Source organism: Engystomops pustulosus, chromosome 6 (assembly GCF_040894005.1).
Source record: "Engystomops pustulosus chromosome 6, aEngPut4.maternal, whole genome shotgun sequence".
NCBI classification, from domain to species: domain Eukaryota; kingdom Metazoa; phylum Chordata; class Amphibia; order Anura; family Leptodactylidae; genus Engystomops; species Engystomops pustulosus.
In genome coordinates, this window is record NC_092416.1 from 183,945,734 (window position 1) to 183,962,085 (window position 16,352).

Consider the following 16,352-nt stretch of genomic DNA (forward strand, 5'->3'; position numbering starts at 1 on the left):
GCGAGGTCCTTTTTCATTTCCATTTTTTTCTCCCCTCCTTCAAAAATGTATAGTTTTTTAATTTTTTACGCAGCTTGTTTTCTGCATAACAAATTGCACTTCATAGTGACGGTATTTATTCTTCCATGCCGTGTACTGGAAAGCGGGAAAAAAATCCAAATGCAGTGAAAATAGTGAAAAATGGATTTGTGCCATTTTCTTGTGGGCTCGGATTTTACAGCTTTCACTGTGCCCCCCAAATGACAGGTTTACTTTATTCTTTGGGTCAGTGCAATCTCAGGGATAACAAATTTATATAGGTTTTATAATGTTTTCATACATTTACAAAAATGTAAAACGTTCTGTTTTGCCAACTTGTGGCGCTAATAACTTTTTCATACTTCATTGTCCGGAGCTATGGGTGGTGCTACCATTTTTAGGATTGTAAGGCTTTTTGATCACTTTATATTGAATTTGTAAAATTTTTCAAAATGGCAAAAGAGTGTAATTTTCGTCTATGGATGCTATTTTCCGTTTGGGATTGAATGCCGGGAATAACCATTATTCTATTTTGATAGATGCAGTGTTCTGTGTAGTGTGCAGTGTGTACTATGTGCGCCGTGTGCCCCGTTTGTTGTGCAGTGTTCTGTGTAGTGTGCAGTGTGTACTATGTGCGCCCCGTTTGTTGTGCAGTGTTCTGTGTAGTGTGCAGTGTGTACTATGTGCGCCGTTTGTTATGCAGTGTTCTGTGTAGTGTGCAGTGTGTACTATGTGCGCCGTGTGCCCCGTTTGTTGTGCAGTGCCCTGTGTAGTGTGCAGTGTGTACTATGTGCACCGTGTGCCCCGTTTGTTGTGCAGTGTTCTGTGTAGTGTGCAGTGTGTACTATGTGCGCCGTGTGCCCCGTTTGTTGTGCAGTGCCCTGTGTAGTGTGCAGTGTGTACTATGTGCACCGTGTGCCCCGTTTGTTGTGCAGTGTTCTGTGTAGTGTGCAGTGTGTACTATGTGCGCCGTGTGCCCCGTTTGTTGTGCAGTGCCCTGTGTAGTGTGCAGTGTGTACTATGTGCACCGTGTGCCCCGTTTGTTGTGCAGTGTTCTGTGTAGTGTGCAGTGTGTACTATGTGCGCCGTGTGCCCCGTTTGTTGTGCAGTGCCCTGTGTAGTGTGCATGGGACACCATATTCAGGATTTTTGGCCCCTGTTCTTTGTGAATCTGGCGCCCCCTGCACTGCCCTGACAGAGTGCACCACTTTTTTGTTTTTGGTGCACCTTTAACATGGGGCATGCAACACATTTCTGTTGCACTTTCCATGATAAAGCTGACGCACGGTACGACTGAGCACCAGAGCGCCCCCTACAGTGCAGAAATGTGTATTGCAGGTATAGTGCAACACATGTGTCATGGGCACTTTATAAACACATGTACTAAAAAGAACGTGAAAAGTCCGACAGAAAACTGTCCTACAGCCCTTAGTAAGCGTGCCCCATTGTCTGCAGGGATGTGGGACACATAATTATTCTATGGAGTAAATTACAAAATGAAATATCTTTCATAATTATTATTATTATTAAGTTGCTCTTACATGTGAGAGGGGGCCAACCTCCTAATGTGAATACTGGGCAGGAGGTGAACCCCATACACACCTACCTGCAGAGCTGTGCACCATCTATGAGAGGGGAGATGACCTGTGATGATGTCAAAGTCATGTGACCAGCCCCATGTGTGGGAGGAGTCAGGCTCTGGGCTGATGTAATGACCATGTGATTAGTCACATGTGTGGGAGGAGTCAGGCTCCAGGAAGTGCTGCTGGAGGCGGGACCATCCTTATGACTAGAGCTGAGACTTCTGTGGTGGAGCTTTCGAGAAGACTAGTTCTCTTCATCAAACATGATGCTATAGATAAAAGTACACAGCATTTTGTACATGCTAGGCAAAACATCAAATTTACAAGAGGAAGGTAACAAAGAGACTAAAAACCTGTGAGGCGTGACAAGCGAGCTCTGCCTCCTATCTGCTTGTGGCCTCCAGGTCGGGGGTCATGAAGCTGCATGGGCGTAACTTGCCGATCAGTGGGGGTCTCTGTCAGACCCCTCGTGGTTCTGTGAGACTGATAGAGAAGGCGGCCACACATGACCATTCTGCTCCATTAATCTCTGTTCCATTATTCGAGTGGCGCTCAGCAATTTCCCTCAGAGTCATAGAGATTAATGGAGCAGAATTGTCATGTGCAGCCGTCTGCTCCATTAGTCTGACCGAGCGACGGACCCCTCGTTTTCGTGATCTGTGGGGGTCTCATCACTGAGACCCTCACTGATCGCCAAGCTAGGCCCTATCCCGTGGATAGGGCCTGACTTTTGTTCATGGGAAACCCCCTTTAAGACTACATTGTAAGGCGCTGAATCTCTGCATTAATTTATACTCCCATTCCTTCCTTTCCCTCTTTGTCTTGAAATGTCTCATTAAAACAGTAATCCACACATTTCCCATAGTGTGGTCCTCTCTGGAGAAATGTGCGGCCACTGGGAGATCTATCCATTTCTTTTTAATATCGGATATGTGTTTGTTCAAGTGCTGATGAACTCTCTGGCTTGTGCCCCCCACATATAGGCCTATGGTTGGACACCGTTCACAAATAATCAGACACACCACATTGGAAAACCTGCAGGAAAATGTCCTCTAGCTGCTGTGATTGTGGCACAAGTACGGGTCGCCCGTGTGAATGTGCCAACACATTTTGCACCTGCTTTTCAGGCAGGTGAGGGTTCAGGGCACTCTAAACATGTTGCTTCAGGTTTGGTAATTGTCGAAAGGAGAGCGGGGACTGGGGATATATGTCTTAGACTTGTATCTTTATGAAGAATAGGTTGGAGTTCTATGGCAATATAACGTAAGATCTCCAGTTGTGGGCTGTAGGTGAGTAATTGGGGCACTCGGGCCTCCTATTGGGTCTATGAACGTTCGGATGACTGACCTTTGCTGTCCTCTCAGGGGTCAGACAAAGCTGCCCTCTTTCACCTCCATTTGTATGCGTTATCGTCCAGACCTGAGAGGAGTTCGGACAAGGGGAAAAAGTCAACTGCAAGAAGTCGGAGGCCATGCTTTTCACAGACTGGCACGTTGTTCCTTCTACCCCCTTTCCTTTCACCATCCAACAGAACTTTGTTTTGGTTCGGCAAGGTCGGCGCAGCCCTCAAGTCTTGGGAAGAAGGCTTGAGCAAATGAAAAAAAAAAAAGACTAAGGTACATTAGGTGACTTTCTTTGAAGAGGAAAGCTGTTGTATTGCATAACGAAGTGCTGCCTGTGCTACAATAAACTGCTAAGGGTTTGTCATCCATGGCTGAGGTGCACACGGACATTTTTCAGTTTGTCTGGGGCAAAATAGACAGATTCAAGCAGACCATCATGTGCAAGGAGCCATTCAGGAAAGGCATCTCCAGCATCCCAACCTTGCTTTGGATTGTTCCCCCGAGAAAGTCTGTGTCCCGCTACTTTTTCTTACCCCTCAAGTGTTGACTGCCCTTCAGAGCCTTCATGTATGCCTGGAAGCTGAGGAAGACATGCTTCAGTCCTATGCACCCGTTTTGGCAGTACCCTTTTGCTCAGCACTTGTTGGATGCCCTGAAGCATGACTTCCAATATTTTGTGCCCAAGAACAGCATGACCCACCATGAAGTGCTTTATGATTTGTTTAAGGGACAAAAAGAGGAGAGAAGGCCACAGCATCAAAAATGATGAAAAAAGGTGAAACCTTTATTCACACAGGCATAGAAAAAAGTGCAATGTTTCGATTCACAATGAATCTTTGTCAAGCATCCTGCACACTAGGACCCTGGGCTGCGTGCATCAAACAAACAGCTTTTGGTAAATAGATTGGTTGCTGTCTTTTTTTTGTTTAAGGGACACACACTGTGGGAGCTTATCCAGGACACCTGGCACCTAATGCCTCCAGCACCACTCTCAACTGATGGGTCTTCATGCCACAGGTAGCCTCTAAAGGACCTCAGATTGTGCCGACGCATGGGCAATAACTGCCGGCTCACCAATGGCTTCACTGGTGCTCTGTGCAGTTATCGGCCTGGCTACTCTACGCCCTAGTAGCCTCTGAAGTTAATTTAGATAAACTATTATAACAAGGTTTCCCCTTCCAGGAGGGAGGGGGAAAGTATTTGTGGGCCCCGTTAGTGTATATTCCAATGGTGGCTGGGTAATTAAATTACTTGATTCAAACTTCAAAAAGTTGCACGGCCAGCGACCACTAATACCCTTTAGCCACCAAAGTGGGTAATAAAACTCAACTTTTTTTAGATAAAGATACAAGTTTTATTAAGGCTACATTCACACGGCCTTATGGGGAACGTATATACGTCGCAGTACGGGAATTCCGTTGTGCGCCATACATCGCTATGGAGAGGGGCAAGGGTGAGCATCGATCGCCAATGTGTGCCCCTTCGTGCTACAGTTCGATAGGGAAAAAAGATACCGACAGTGCAGATACTGACACTGTACCATCAGAAATGCTTCCGTTAGTAGATTCCTGGTGGTAGGTCTCCTTTAAGAACCAGTAGGAAATCACATTCTGCCAATTATATGCAGTCAGAACCCATTAAAGTCAGGGTCGCCTTCAGGATTAAGTAGGCCCCTGGGCGACAGAGCCTCAGTGGGCCCCTGTGCAGTGAACTTAAAAATTCAGCAACTAAAACAAACAGTCTCCTGTTCCCTACAACATCCCCTAGTTTATCATCCCAAACAGCTCCATCATGGTTATTTTATATACAGCCCCCCACACCCCCTGTGGATTCATTAGATACAGTACCCTCTCACACCAAGGATGCCTTATGTGCCCCCCCCCCAGCAGCTCTGGACCCTGGAACTTGCCCACGTATGCCCAGGGCTGGCACCGACCCTGCATTAAGTCACCCTATGACTTTTTTCAGTCTCACTCAACAATAAAAAGTCCCATTCGACCGATATTCATAACATTATTGCAGCTTTTTCTCAGCATCAGCCATTCCCTGGATTTGGGTGGTATTTGAGGTTTCTAAAGAGGCAATTTCTCCTGCGCTGTGGTATCTGATGCTATTATGTGTGAACCACCCTAAAGAATAACACTGCCAAAATAGGTTATTTAAGCTCAATGATGATCATAATTAACAGTTTATTAACATTATCTATATGTCAAGTAAACATACTCCTCAAAAATGGTAAGAGAAGTATTATTGCTCCTCTGGAAAATAAAATTGCAACCTCGGAATGGTAATATCTCAATTTTCAGATCTCACAGTTAGTAAAGATGTATGACTTATTACAATACATTCCTCTCCACTTTCCTTGTATTACATCATAATTGACCTTGGTTTGTTTTTTGACTTGGTAAAATGATATGAACTGTAGTTTCAACATTTCCCATTTTTGCTTCACCACTATGTAGGGATTTCTGATGGTTAAAGAGTTGTGATTTCCGCGAAAAACATTTCCCACATTCTGAACAAGAAAAGGGCTTCTCCCCCGTGTGGCTTCTCTGATGTGTCACAAGATTTGATTTCCGAGTAAAACATTTCCCACAGTCCGAACATGAAAACGGTTTCTCCCCTGTGTGGATTCGTTGATGCTTTAGAAGATTTTGACGGGTTGTAAAACATTTCCTACATTCTGAACATGAAAATGGATTTCTTTTTGTGTGAATTCGTTGATGTCTTACAAGATCTGATTTTTGGGTAAAACATTTCCCACATTCTGAACACGAATATGGCTTCTCTCCTGTGTGAGTTCTCTGATGTCTAATAAGTTTGTCAATGGTTGCAAAACATTTCCCACAATCTGAACATGAAAATAGTTTCTCCCCCGTGTGAATTTGTAGATGTTTACGGAGATGGTTTGATTGAGTAAAACATTTCCCACATTCGGAGCATGAAAATGGAGTTTCCCCCGTGTGACGTCTTTGATGTCTTACAAGATTTGATTTTTGGTTAAAACATTTTCCACATTCTGAACAGGAAAATGACTTTTCCCCAGTGTGACTTGGCTGAAAATCTGCTATAAAGCCATTATATTTACCACTTTTTAAACAAGAATTCACGTTTATAACCGTTCCCGATGATTTATAAGAAAGGACCCATCTAATAGGAGCAGATGACGGATCTTGTGTGTGAAGGCCTGAGGATGCATCTGGGATATTGTCATGATCTTCAGATGTATCTGGTGTGATACAACCATCACCTGCTGTAACATGTGATGATATCAGATGTTCCTCTGAGCTCCTGGTGTTGTCATCTGTGAAGGATAAAACACATTATAAAATATAACCGTAACATTGGTTGTGGTGAGAAAACTCTGAAGATGTATCACAGGACATTTGTGTGATATCAGCAATCCGGGTACATGCAGCATTTCTTGTCTGCCCATGGTGGCTATGACTTTCCTGCTTACCATAAGGTTCTGTATTATTACTGATGTAACATCTCAGCCTCCTCCTCCGAGGTCCTGGTGAGCAGTATTCCTGACCCTCATAGCTCCCACCTTCCAGCTTTTCTTAGTCTATGTCTCCATGTTCTGTATTGTGTTATCACTCGTCTCTGCTTTATCTAGTGGTTACTACTCACCTGGACAGTTACCTGTAGTAATCTCCTCCTTACATCGCTCATCGCCCCTCACATATGTCTCTGGGGCAGGAATATTCTTCACATCTTCATCCTGATACACAAACTGAGGAACAAATATTGTAAGACGTCACCAGACGATGGAGAAGTAAAGGTTTTAGATGATAATACTCTAATTTTTAAGATGACCAAATATGACCTGGTGTTTTCCATCGTTGGTTTTGACACACCAGGATCACCTAGAAAAAACTGTACAATTATTAAGATGTCCGGTGCTCCAGGCTGGTAATTATGCGCGCCGTGCTGGGGGAGGGAGGTCAATTCCCACCTCTCATGTGATGTCACCTCGCCGTTCCATGCTCCCAGCTCGGGAAAGGGAGGTGCGAGGGCGGGAAAAAATAGGGATGCTGCTTATTATTCGTTTCTTTTCTAGGTGATCCTGACGTGTCAAGTCTAGTGGAGGACAGGGCCTGGATCAAGATGAAGGGGACAGAAGGTGAGTATTTCTAGTTTATATAGTGTTTTTCGAGTGGTTGATTTCCTTTAGAGGGGTATTACCACGAAGACAAGTTTCTTAAAAATACTCAGGATAGCAAAATAATTCAATGTTATTAACAAAAATGCAGCATCTCACAGATATAATTCCAACCTGTCTCTATCAGTCCTGCTGTATACAATTTTAGTTGCCCCTTGTTTCTGACCCTGAATCTTCTGACTTTAGGGTCGGCAGCCATCTTGGTTTCCTGTCTGATGGCTGTGGAGCCGAGATATTCTCTGCTCCCTGCCGCGACCTCTCCCCTTGCATTCCAGGATGGAGCTCACACTGATACACTCTGACTTCCTGCCAGCAAATATCAGCAGCGAGAGAAGAACTACAAGATACATGCAGATAAGCTCTTTATCCGGGGAGTGGGAGGAAGGCACAACAGAACTAGCAGTGTGTTGTGGAATAGCAGAGATGTAGGTGAGCTGACTGTGTCATTGTGTGTAACAAGCATCTCATGGGGTGCATCATCCCTGATCTCTCTTTCTATGCATCAGATACAGTTCAGAAGCTAAATGAAAATGTATATAAATGTATACCCTGATACTAGAGGGATCATAAAGTGTCTGCTTAGAGAGTCTCCGCCCACACTCTAGATTCTTACACTGACCATCACTGAGTGATAGGAGCTAAAACACCAATTAAACTAAGTAAAATTGTAAAGTAAAGGGTTAAAAATTATATTTATTGTGTTAAAATCACTAGGGGATTGAATATTTTTTGAGAATTTTCCTTAATGGGCGAAACCCTTTTAACCTGTTCCATAAAAAGTAAAACTGGAGTCAGGCATAAAGAGATTCTGGGGGACATTTATCATACACCGGCGCTCGTGCATTGACGTAACATGAAGGTCCCACATTCCTGGCATCATCAGGAAGCCAGGCTGTACTAACGTCTACTTTTACGGCAGGCGCGTATATTGCACTAGTAACCAGTGACCATTCAGCTTGAACATTCACCTACAGAAGCGACTGTACTCCCTCTACCACCGCTCGCATCCCTCTTCGTACACCACCGTTCTACATTGCCGCAGAGCTGGTGAAATGGGCATAATAATCGAATTGCCTGGCAGCTAACAAAGAGCAGAGAAGATGTCATGAAGTCTCATCTCCATCTACCTGATGATCCTGTGGGACATATTTCTCCTCTGAACAATCCTGTGGTAGAAGAAGAGGACTGGGACATCTCTCCGGTGATGTTCTCTTACTGGATCTACCTGTAGGAAACATCCAGAGACTGAATTCCTTCTTTCCATACAGATAATGAAAGGACGTGTGGATTTAGTCCTGTCTATTACCTGCTGATGTGAGGGGCTGGTGGTCCTCCATCATGACGTCCTTGTACACATCTTTGTGTCCTTCTAAATACTCCCACTCCTCCATGGAGAAATAGACAGCCACATCCTGACACCTTATAGGAACCTGACACACACAATGATCCCGTCATCACCCAGATCCCTTCATAGCGTTACTGTATAATGTCCCAGCATTCCCAGCAGTGTCACCTCTCCAGTCAGCAGCTCCATCATCTTGTGGGTGACTTCTAGGATCTTCTGCTCATTGATGTCATCATGTATCAGGGGGTGAGGTGGAGAAGCCGGGATTGGGCTCAGGGTTCTCCCCCGTCCTTCATACACAGGGGCCTGACAGCGCCCACTAGAGGTCTTCTTCACTACTGTGTAATCCTGGTTATGGAGAGACACATTGATAAATCTCCCTCCATACATTTCCAGAATCTCTCACCTCTCCAGTCCTATCATCTGTTATTCCCATAGATAATGATGTCATGTGACCTCATCACAATCTCTCACCTCTCCAGTAATATAGAAGAGAATCTCTAGGGTGAGCTGGAACATTCTCTCCACCCTCGTGTCTCTCTCCATTGTCTGATCCTGAAGAGAAAGAAGATGAGACCAAGTAAAATATATAAAATATAATGTAAATTAGAATCAATATAAGAAAACACTGAGGAGATACTGATGGATTACGGATTAGAATGTGAGATGAAATCAGTGTAAAATCCTGACGTCTAGAAGAGAACTTCATGAATTAGTGTTAGGGTCCAGTTCAGACAGAAATATTCAGGATGGAAACCATGACCCATACGTGACATTTCCCGGCACTACTGCGGCTCCTCTGAGATGATGTTACAGTATGATAGTGATTATGATGCTGGGAGTCCCCTCTACTCTCCTCACATGATGCTGTGTATGGACCCGCAGTGGTTCTGGTACTGACAGCATTATATCATTATTGGGTAATGATTTTGCAGTGTGATGCCCCTTCCTCATGCTGCCGCGGGTGTTAAAGTGCCAGGTCCAGCAGAGAAGCATTAGATGCCGACAGATTAGACGCAGATATGAGAGAGATCGGTAGTCAGTAGGATCCTGTCAGTCCCTGCTCCTACATTACTCAGTGCAGGATCAGTCAGGACACGTGAGCCCCCCTGCTCCTCAGTCTCTGCCAGTCTCATACTCACCTCCTCTCCAAAGTCAGAAATGTTTCACTCGCTCCCCCCTCTACAGGCTGCGGCCTGTTCCCTTTCTATAATCTCCTCCATTTCTGCCCCACTACACTCTTATATCTATGTATCATCTATCATATCTTTCTATCTATCTCCCTATCATATCCGGATGACATTCATATATATATAAATTTTTTTACATTTTTGGTGGACGATCATTTAATATTTTCACAATTTTCTCTTTGTTACGTAACCTAAAAGTGAGCCTGCTCTACGTGGCCAGTAGTGACTAGTTTAACACTGGCTCCCCTGGTGAGTCAGTGATCTGCTATTATCAAAAAATATACAAAAGTTGGAAAACACAATGGGGCACATTTACTAATGTGTGTACTATGTGCAGGGGGCGGGCTATGTGCAGGGTCCTGTGTACTGTGTGCAGTGTGTACTATGTGCAGCATCCTGTGTGCAGTGTCCTGTGTACTATGTGCAGCGTCCTGTGTGCAGTGTCCTGTGTACTATGTGCAGTGTGTCCTGTGCGCAGTGTGTGTTCTATGTGCAGGGTGTGTCCTTTGTGCAGTGTCCTGTGTGCAGTGTCCTGTGTACTATGTGCAGCGTCCTGTGTGCAGTGTCCTGTGTACTATGTGCAGTGTACTATGTGCAGTGTGTACTATGTGCAGTGTCCTGTGTACTATGTGCAGCGTCCTGTGTGCAGTGTCCTGTGTACTATGTGCAGTGTACTATGTGCAGTGTGTACTATGTGCAGTGTCCTGTGTACTATGTGCAGTGTACTATGTGCAGTGTGTACTATGTGCAGTGTCCTGTGTACTATGTGCAGTGTGTCCTGTGTGCAGTGTGTGTTCTATGTGCAGGGTGTGTCCTTTGTGCAGTGTCCTGTGTATAGTGCAGTATGTACTATGTGCAGTGTCATGTGTACTATGTGCAGTGTGTGTGCTATGTGCAGGGTGTACTATGTATAGTGCAGTGTTTACTATGTGCAGTGTGCGCTACGTGCAGGGTAGTGTACGCTACGTGCAGGGTGTACGATTTGGGAATCATAATTATTCTATTGAGTTAATTACAAAATGAATGAATATAATGAATGAATATCTTTCATTATAACCAACCTCCTAATGTGAATACTGGGCAGGAGATGAACCTCATACACACCTACCTGCGGAGCTGTGCACCATATATGAGAGAGGAGAGGACCTGTGATGATGTCATAGTCATGTGACCAGTCCTGTGTGTAGGAGGAGTCAGGCTCTGGGCTGCTGGAGATTAGTCACATGAGTGGGAGGAGTCTGACACCAGGAAGTGTTGGTGGAGGTGGGACCATCCTTATCGCTGACACTTATGTGGTGGAGCTTTCAAGAATACTAGTTCTCTTCATCAGACATGATGCTATAGATAAAAGTACACAGCATTTTGTACATGCTAGGCAAAACTTTACAAGAGGAAGGTAACAAAGAGACTAAAAACCTGTGAGGTGTGACAAGCGAGCTCTGGCTTTTATCTGCTTGTGCCCTCCAGGTCGGGGGTCATGAAGCTGCATGAATGTTAAAGGGTTTTCCAATGATCAAAAGTTAGGCCCTATTCACGGGATAGGGCCTAACTTGCCGATCAGTGGGGGTCTCAGTGATGAGACCCCCACAGATCACGAAAAATAGGGGTCTTTCGTGCCCCTCGTCGCTCAGACTAATGGAGCAAGTGGCTGCGCATGACAATTCTGCTCCATTAATCGAGTAGCCCTCAGCAATTGCGGTCAGCTCCATAGAGATTAATGAAGCAGAATGGTCATGCGCAGCCGCCTGCTCCATTAGTCTGATCAAGGGACGGACCCCTCATTTTCATGATCTGTGGGGGTCTCATCACTGAGACCCTCACTGATCGCCAAGTTAGGCCCTATCCCTTGGATAGGGCCTAAATTTTGTTCATGGGAAACCCCCTTTAAGACTACATTGTAAGGCGCTGAATCTCAGCATTAATTTATACTCCCATTCCTTCCTTTCCCTCTTTGTCTTGAAATGTCTCATTAAAACAGTAATCCACACATTTCCCATAGTGTGGTCCTCTCTGGAGAAATGTGCGGCCACTGGGAGATCTATCCATTTCTTTTGAATATCGGATATGTGTTTGTTCAAGTGCTGATGAACTCTCTGGCTTGTGCCCCCCACATATAGGCCTATGGTTGGACACTGTTCACAAATAATCAGACACACCACATTGGAAAACCTGCAGGAAAATGTCCTCTTGATCTTACGTAGTTGCTGTGATTGTGGCACAAGTACGGGTCGCCCGTGTGAATGTGCCAACACATTTTGCACCTGCTTTTCAGGCAGGTGAGGGTTCAGGGCACTCCAAACAAGTTGCTTCAGGTTTGGTGATTGTCGAAAGAAAACGAGAGCGGGGACTGGGAATATATGTCTTAGTTTTATATTTATGAAGAATAGGTTGGAGTTCCCTGGCAATGTGACGTAAGATCTCCAGTTGTGGGCTGTAGGTGAGTAATTGGGGCACTCGGGCCTCCTATTGGGAATATGAACATCTTGAAGACTGACCTTTGCTGTCCTCTCAGGGGTCAGACAAAGCTGCCCTCTATCACCCCCTTTTGTATGCGTTCGGAAGTTCGGACAAGGGGAAAAAGTCAACTGCAAGAAGTCGGAGGCCATGCTTTTCAGAGACTGGCACGTTGTTCCTTCTACCCCCTTTTCTTTCACCATCCAACAGGACTTCATCAAGGTTCTGGTGGTTTGGTTCGGCAAGATAGGTGCAGCCCTCAGGTCTTGGGAAGAATGCTTGAGCAGAGGAAAGCTGTTGTTCTTATAACAAAGTGCTGCCTGTGCTACAATAAACTGCTAAGGGTTTGTCATCCATGGCTGAGGTGCACACTGACATTGCCAGGATCATTTTTCAGTTTGTCTGGGGCAAAATAGACAGATTCAAGCAGACCATCATGTGCAAGGAGCCATTCAGGAAAGGCATCTCCAACATCTCAACCTTGCTTTGGAATGTTCCCCCGAGAAAGTCTACTTCTTCCTACACCTCTGGTGCAAGCTGGAATGGGACAACTCCCGCTGCGTTGTTAATTTTGTGAGGGATCTGGAGGGACTTAAACCAGAGCTGTGAAAGCCCAAGACCATCCATAGGTTCATCAGAGCTAAAGACAATGTGGAGCAGGTTCCAGGGGTCACCCCTGACATGGCAGAGACTGTCTGGACTAGCGTCATGGGACCGACTTTTCAACAAGCACAAGAACTTCTCATGTATGGCCATCAAGGGTTGACTGCCCCTCAGAGCCTTCATGTATGCCTGGAAGCTGAGCAAGATATGCTTCAGTCCCATGCACCCATTTTGGCAGTACCCTTTTGCTCAGCAGTTTTTGGATGCCCTGGAGCACAGATTCCAATACTTTGTGCCCAGGAACACCATGACCCGCCATGCAGTGCTTTATGATTTGTTTAAGGGACATTAAGGGACACACACTGTGGGAGCTATCCAGGATACCTGGCACCTAATGACCCCAGCACCACTCTCAACTGATGGGTCTTCATGCCACAGTTAGTGGTTTTTGCCATTTTTATCGCCCTTGTAGTACCTGAGAACAGCAAAGTTGACCTTCATTCTCTTATGTTTGTTCTTTTTGTGCTTAGCTAAAGTTTCTAAATAAACGAATAGGGGGCATTAAAGGGGATTTCCAAATTATAACAGACATATCCCATTTGCTTTTGCTAAACTTTTGTAGGATAAATAGAAAGTCCAGTTTTTCTCTCTTACTCAAAGCTTCATAATTAATATTCCAGGCACATTTAGGAAGTCATTAGTGAACTAATGTAATAATAATAATTCCTTTTTTTATATAGTTCACAAAGCTTTCCAGGTCAGTCTAATCACAATCTAATCAACCTACCAGTATGTTTTTTGGAGTGTGGGAGGAAATTGGAGGACTCAGAAGAAACCCATGCAAACACGGAGAGAACATACAACCTGCCCTGGATGGGACTTGACCCCAGGAGTTAGGAATGTGGTTTACATAGCAGAAAGATGTCTCTTCTTATTTCTATAGGTCTCGTTGCTTTGTGGTTAAAAAAGAAACCTACCACCAGGAAGCCACTAACTGAACTTTTCCTGATGGATGATTCCTGCTTGAGTTCTAAGCTCTACAGACTACTTCTTACTTTTATGTAAATAATCTTCAGAGGTGTGAAGTAACTGGGCTGTGGGCTGGGAACTAAGGCTCCTCCACACCCATGGACCCTTTAAAGGACCTCAGATCGTGCCGACGCGTGGGCAATAACTTCCGGCTCACCAATGGCTTCACTGGTGCTCTGTGCAGTAACCGGAGAGGGCAGTTATCGGCCTGGCTACTCCACGCCCCGGTAGACTCTGAAGTTAATTTAGATAAACGAAAGATATAAGTTTTATTAAGGCTACATTCACACGGCCGTATGGGGAACGTACATACGCCACCGTACGGGAATTCCGCTGTGCGCCATACATCGCTATGGAGAGGGGCAAGGGTGAGCAACGATCACCTATCCTCCTCTCGCGGGCGCCAATGTGTGCCCCTTCGTGCTACAGTTCGATAGGGAAAAAAGATACCGACACTGTACCATCAGGAATGCTTCCGTTAGTAGATTCCTGGTGGTAGGTCTCCTTTAAGAACCAGCATTAAATCACATTCTGCCAATTATATGCAGTCAGAACCCATTAAAGTCAGAGTCGTCTTCAGGTTTAAGTAGGCCCCTGGGCGACAGAGCCTCAGTGGGCCCCGGTGCAGTGAACTTAGGTGAACTTAAAAATTCATCAACTAAAACAAACAAACAGTCTCCTCTTCCCTACAACGTTCCCTAGTTTATCATCCCAAACAGCTCCATCATGGTTATTTTATATACAGCCCCCCACACCCCCTATGGACTCGTTAGATACAGTACCCTCTCACACCAAGGCGCTGTGGGCCCTGGAACTTGCCCACGTATGCCCAGGGCTGGCGCCGACCCTGCATTAAGTCACCCTATGACTTTTTTCAGTCTCACTCAAGAATAAAAAGTCCCATTCGACCGATATTCATAACATTATTGCAGCTTTTTCTCGGCATCAGCCATTCCCTGGATTTGGGTGGTGTTTGAGGTTTCTAAAAAGGCAATTTCTCCTGCGCTGTGGTATCTGATGCTCTTGTGTGTGAACCACCCAAGAGAATAACACTATGACCCTCAGGTGAGAAAAGCTAGTGCTATCCTTGTTTAATGGCTGATACAATCGAACGACCACTGCCAAAATAGGCTATTTAAGCTCAATAATTAACAGTTTGTTAACATTATCTATGTGCCAAGTAAACATATTCCTCAAAAATGGTAAGAGAAGTATTATTGCTCCTCTGGAAAACAAAACTGCAACCTCGGAATGGTAATATCTCAATTTTTAGATCTCACAGTTAGTTAAGATGTATGACTTATTACAATACATAACTCTCCACTTTCCTTTTATTACATCATAATTGTCCTTGGTTTGTTTTTTGACTTGGTAAAATGATGTGAACTGTAGTTTCAACATTTTCCATTTTGGCTTCACCACCATGTAGGGATTTCTGATGGTTAAAGAGTTGTGATTTCCGCGAAAAACTTTTCCCACATTCTGAACAAGAAAAGGGCTTCTCCCCTGTGTGGCTTCTCTGATGTGTCACAAGATTTGATTTCCGAGTAAAACATTTCCCACAGTCCGAACATGAAAATGGCTTCTCCCCTGTGTGAGTTCTCTGATGTTTAAGAAGATTGTCGTTGGCTGTAAAACATTTCCCACATTCTGAACATGAAAACGGTTTCTCCCCTGTGTGGATTCGTTGATGCTTTAGAAGATTTTGACTGGTTGTAAAATATTTCCCACATTCTGAACATGAAAATGGATTTCCCCTTGTGTGAATTCGTTGATGTCTTACAAGATCTGATTTTTGGGTAAAACATTTCCCACATTCTGAGCATGAATATGGCTTCTCCCCTGTGTGAATTCTCTGATGTCTAATAAGTTTGTCAATGGTTGTAAAACATCTCCCACAATCTAAACATGAAAATGGTTTCTCCCCTGTGTGAATTTGTTGATGTTTCCGGAGATGGTTTGATTGAGTAAAACGTTTCCCACATTCTGAACATGAAAATGGATTTTCCCCCATGTGTATTCGTTGATGCCTTACCAGAATTGATTTTTGGTTAAAACATTTCCCACATTCTGAACATGAAAATGGCTTCTCCCCTGTATGAATTCGTTGATGTCTAAGAAGATAGTATGTTTGAGTAAAACTTTTCCCACATTCTGAACATGTAAATAGGTTTCCTCCCGTGTGACTATTTTGATGTCTTAAAAGATCTGATTTTTGGTTGAAATATATTCCACATTCTAAACAGGAAAATAGCTTCTCCGCTGTGTGACTTAGCGGGAGATCTGCTTCAACATTATATTCCTTTATACTTTCTAAACCTGACTTAACGTTTGTAACGGTTCCTAATGAATCAGAAGAAAGGACCCATCGAATAGGATAAGATGACAGATCTTGTGTGTAAAGGCCTAATGATGCATCTGGGATATTTTCATGATCTTCAGATGTATTTGCTGTAACACGTGATGATATCAGATGTTCCTCTGAGCTCCAGGTATTGTCATCTGCAAAGAATAAAACAGATTATAACCTTGTGGTAACAAAACATACCACTATTACACTCCAGTATAAGCCGAAGCACTTAATTTAACCACAAAATACTTATTGACTCGAGTATAAGCCTA

General features: G+C 44.3%; 1 protein-coding gene across 1 annotated transcript in view; it reads right to left on the reverse strand.

Annotated features, from left to right (window-relative positions):
* Nucleotides 1-16,352, reverse strand: part of LOC140066022 (uncharacterized) — a 32,688-nt gene that overhangs the window by 5,126 nt on the left and 11,210 nt on the right. Inside the window, exons 5-7 of the mRNA XM_072113586.1 lie at nt 15,076-16,232; nt 6,578-6,695; nt 5,320-6,248 (exon numbers count right to left, since the gene is read on the reverse strand). Of these exons, the coding sequence (XP_071969687.1) occupies nt 5,320-6,248; nt 6,578-6,695; nt 15,076-16,232 (2,204 nt within the window). The remainder of the gene's footprint in view (nt 1-5,319; nt 6,249-6,577; nt 6,696-15,075; nt 16,233-16,352) is intronic.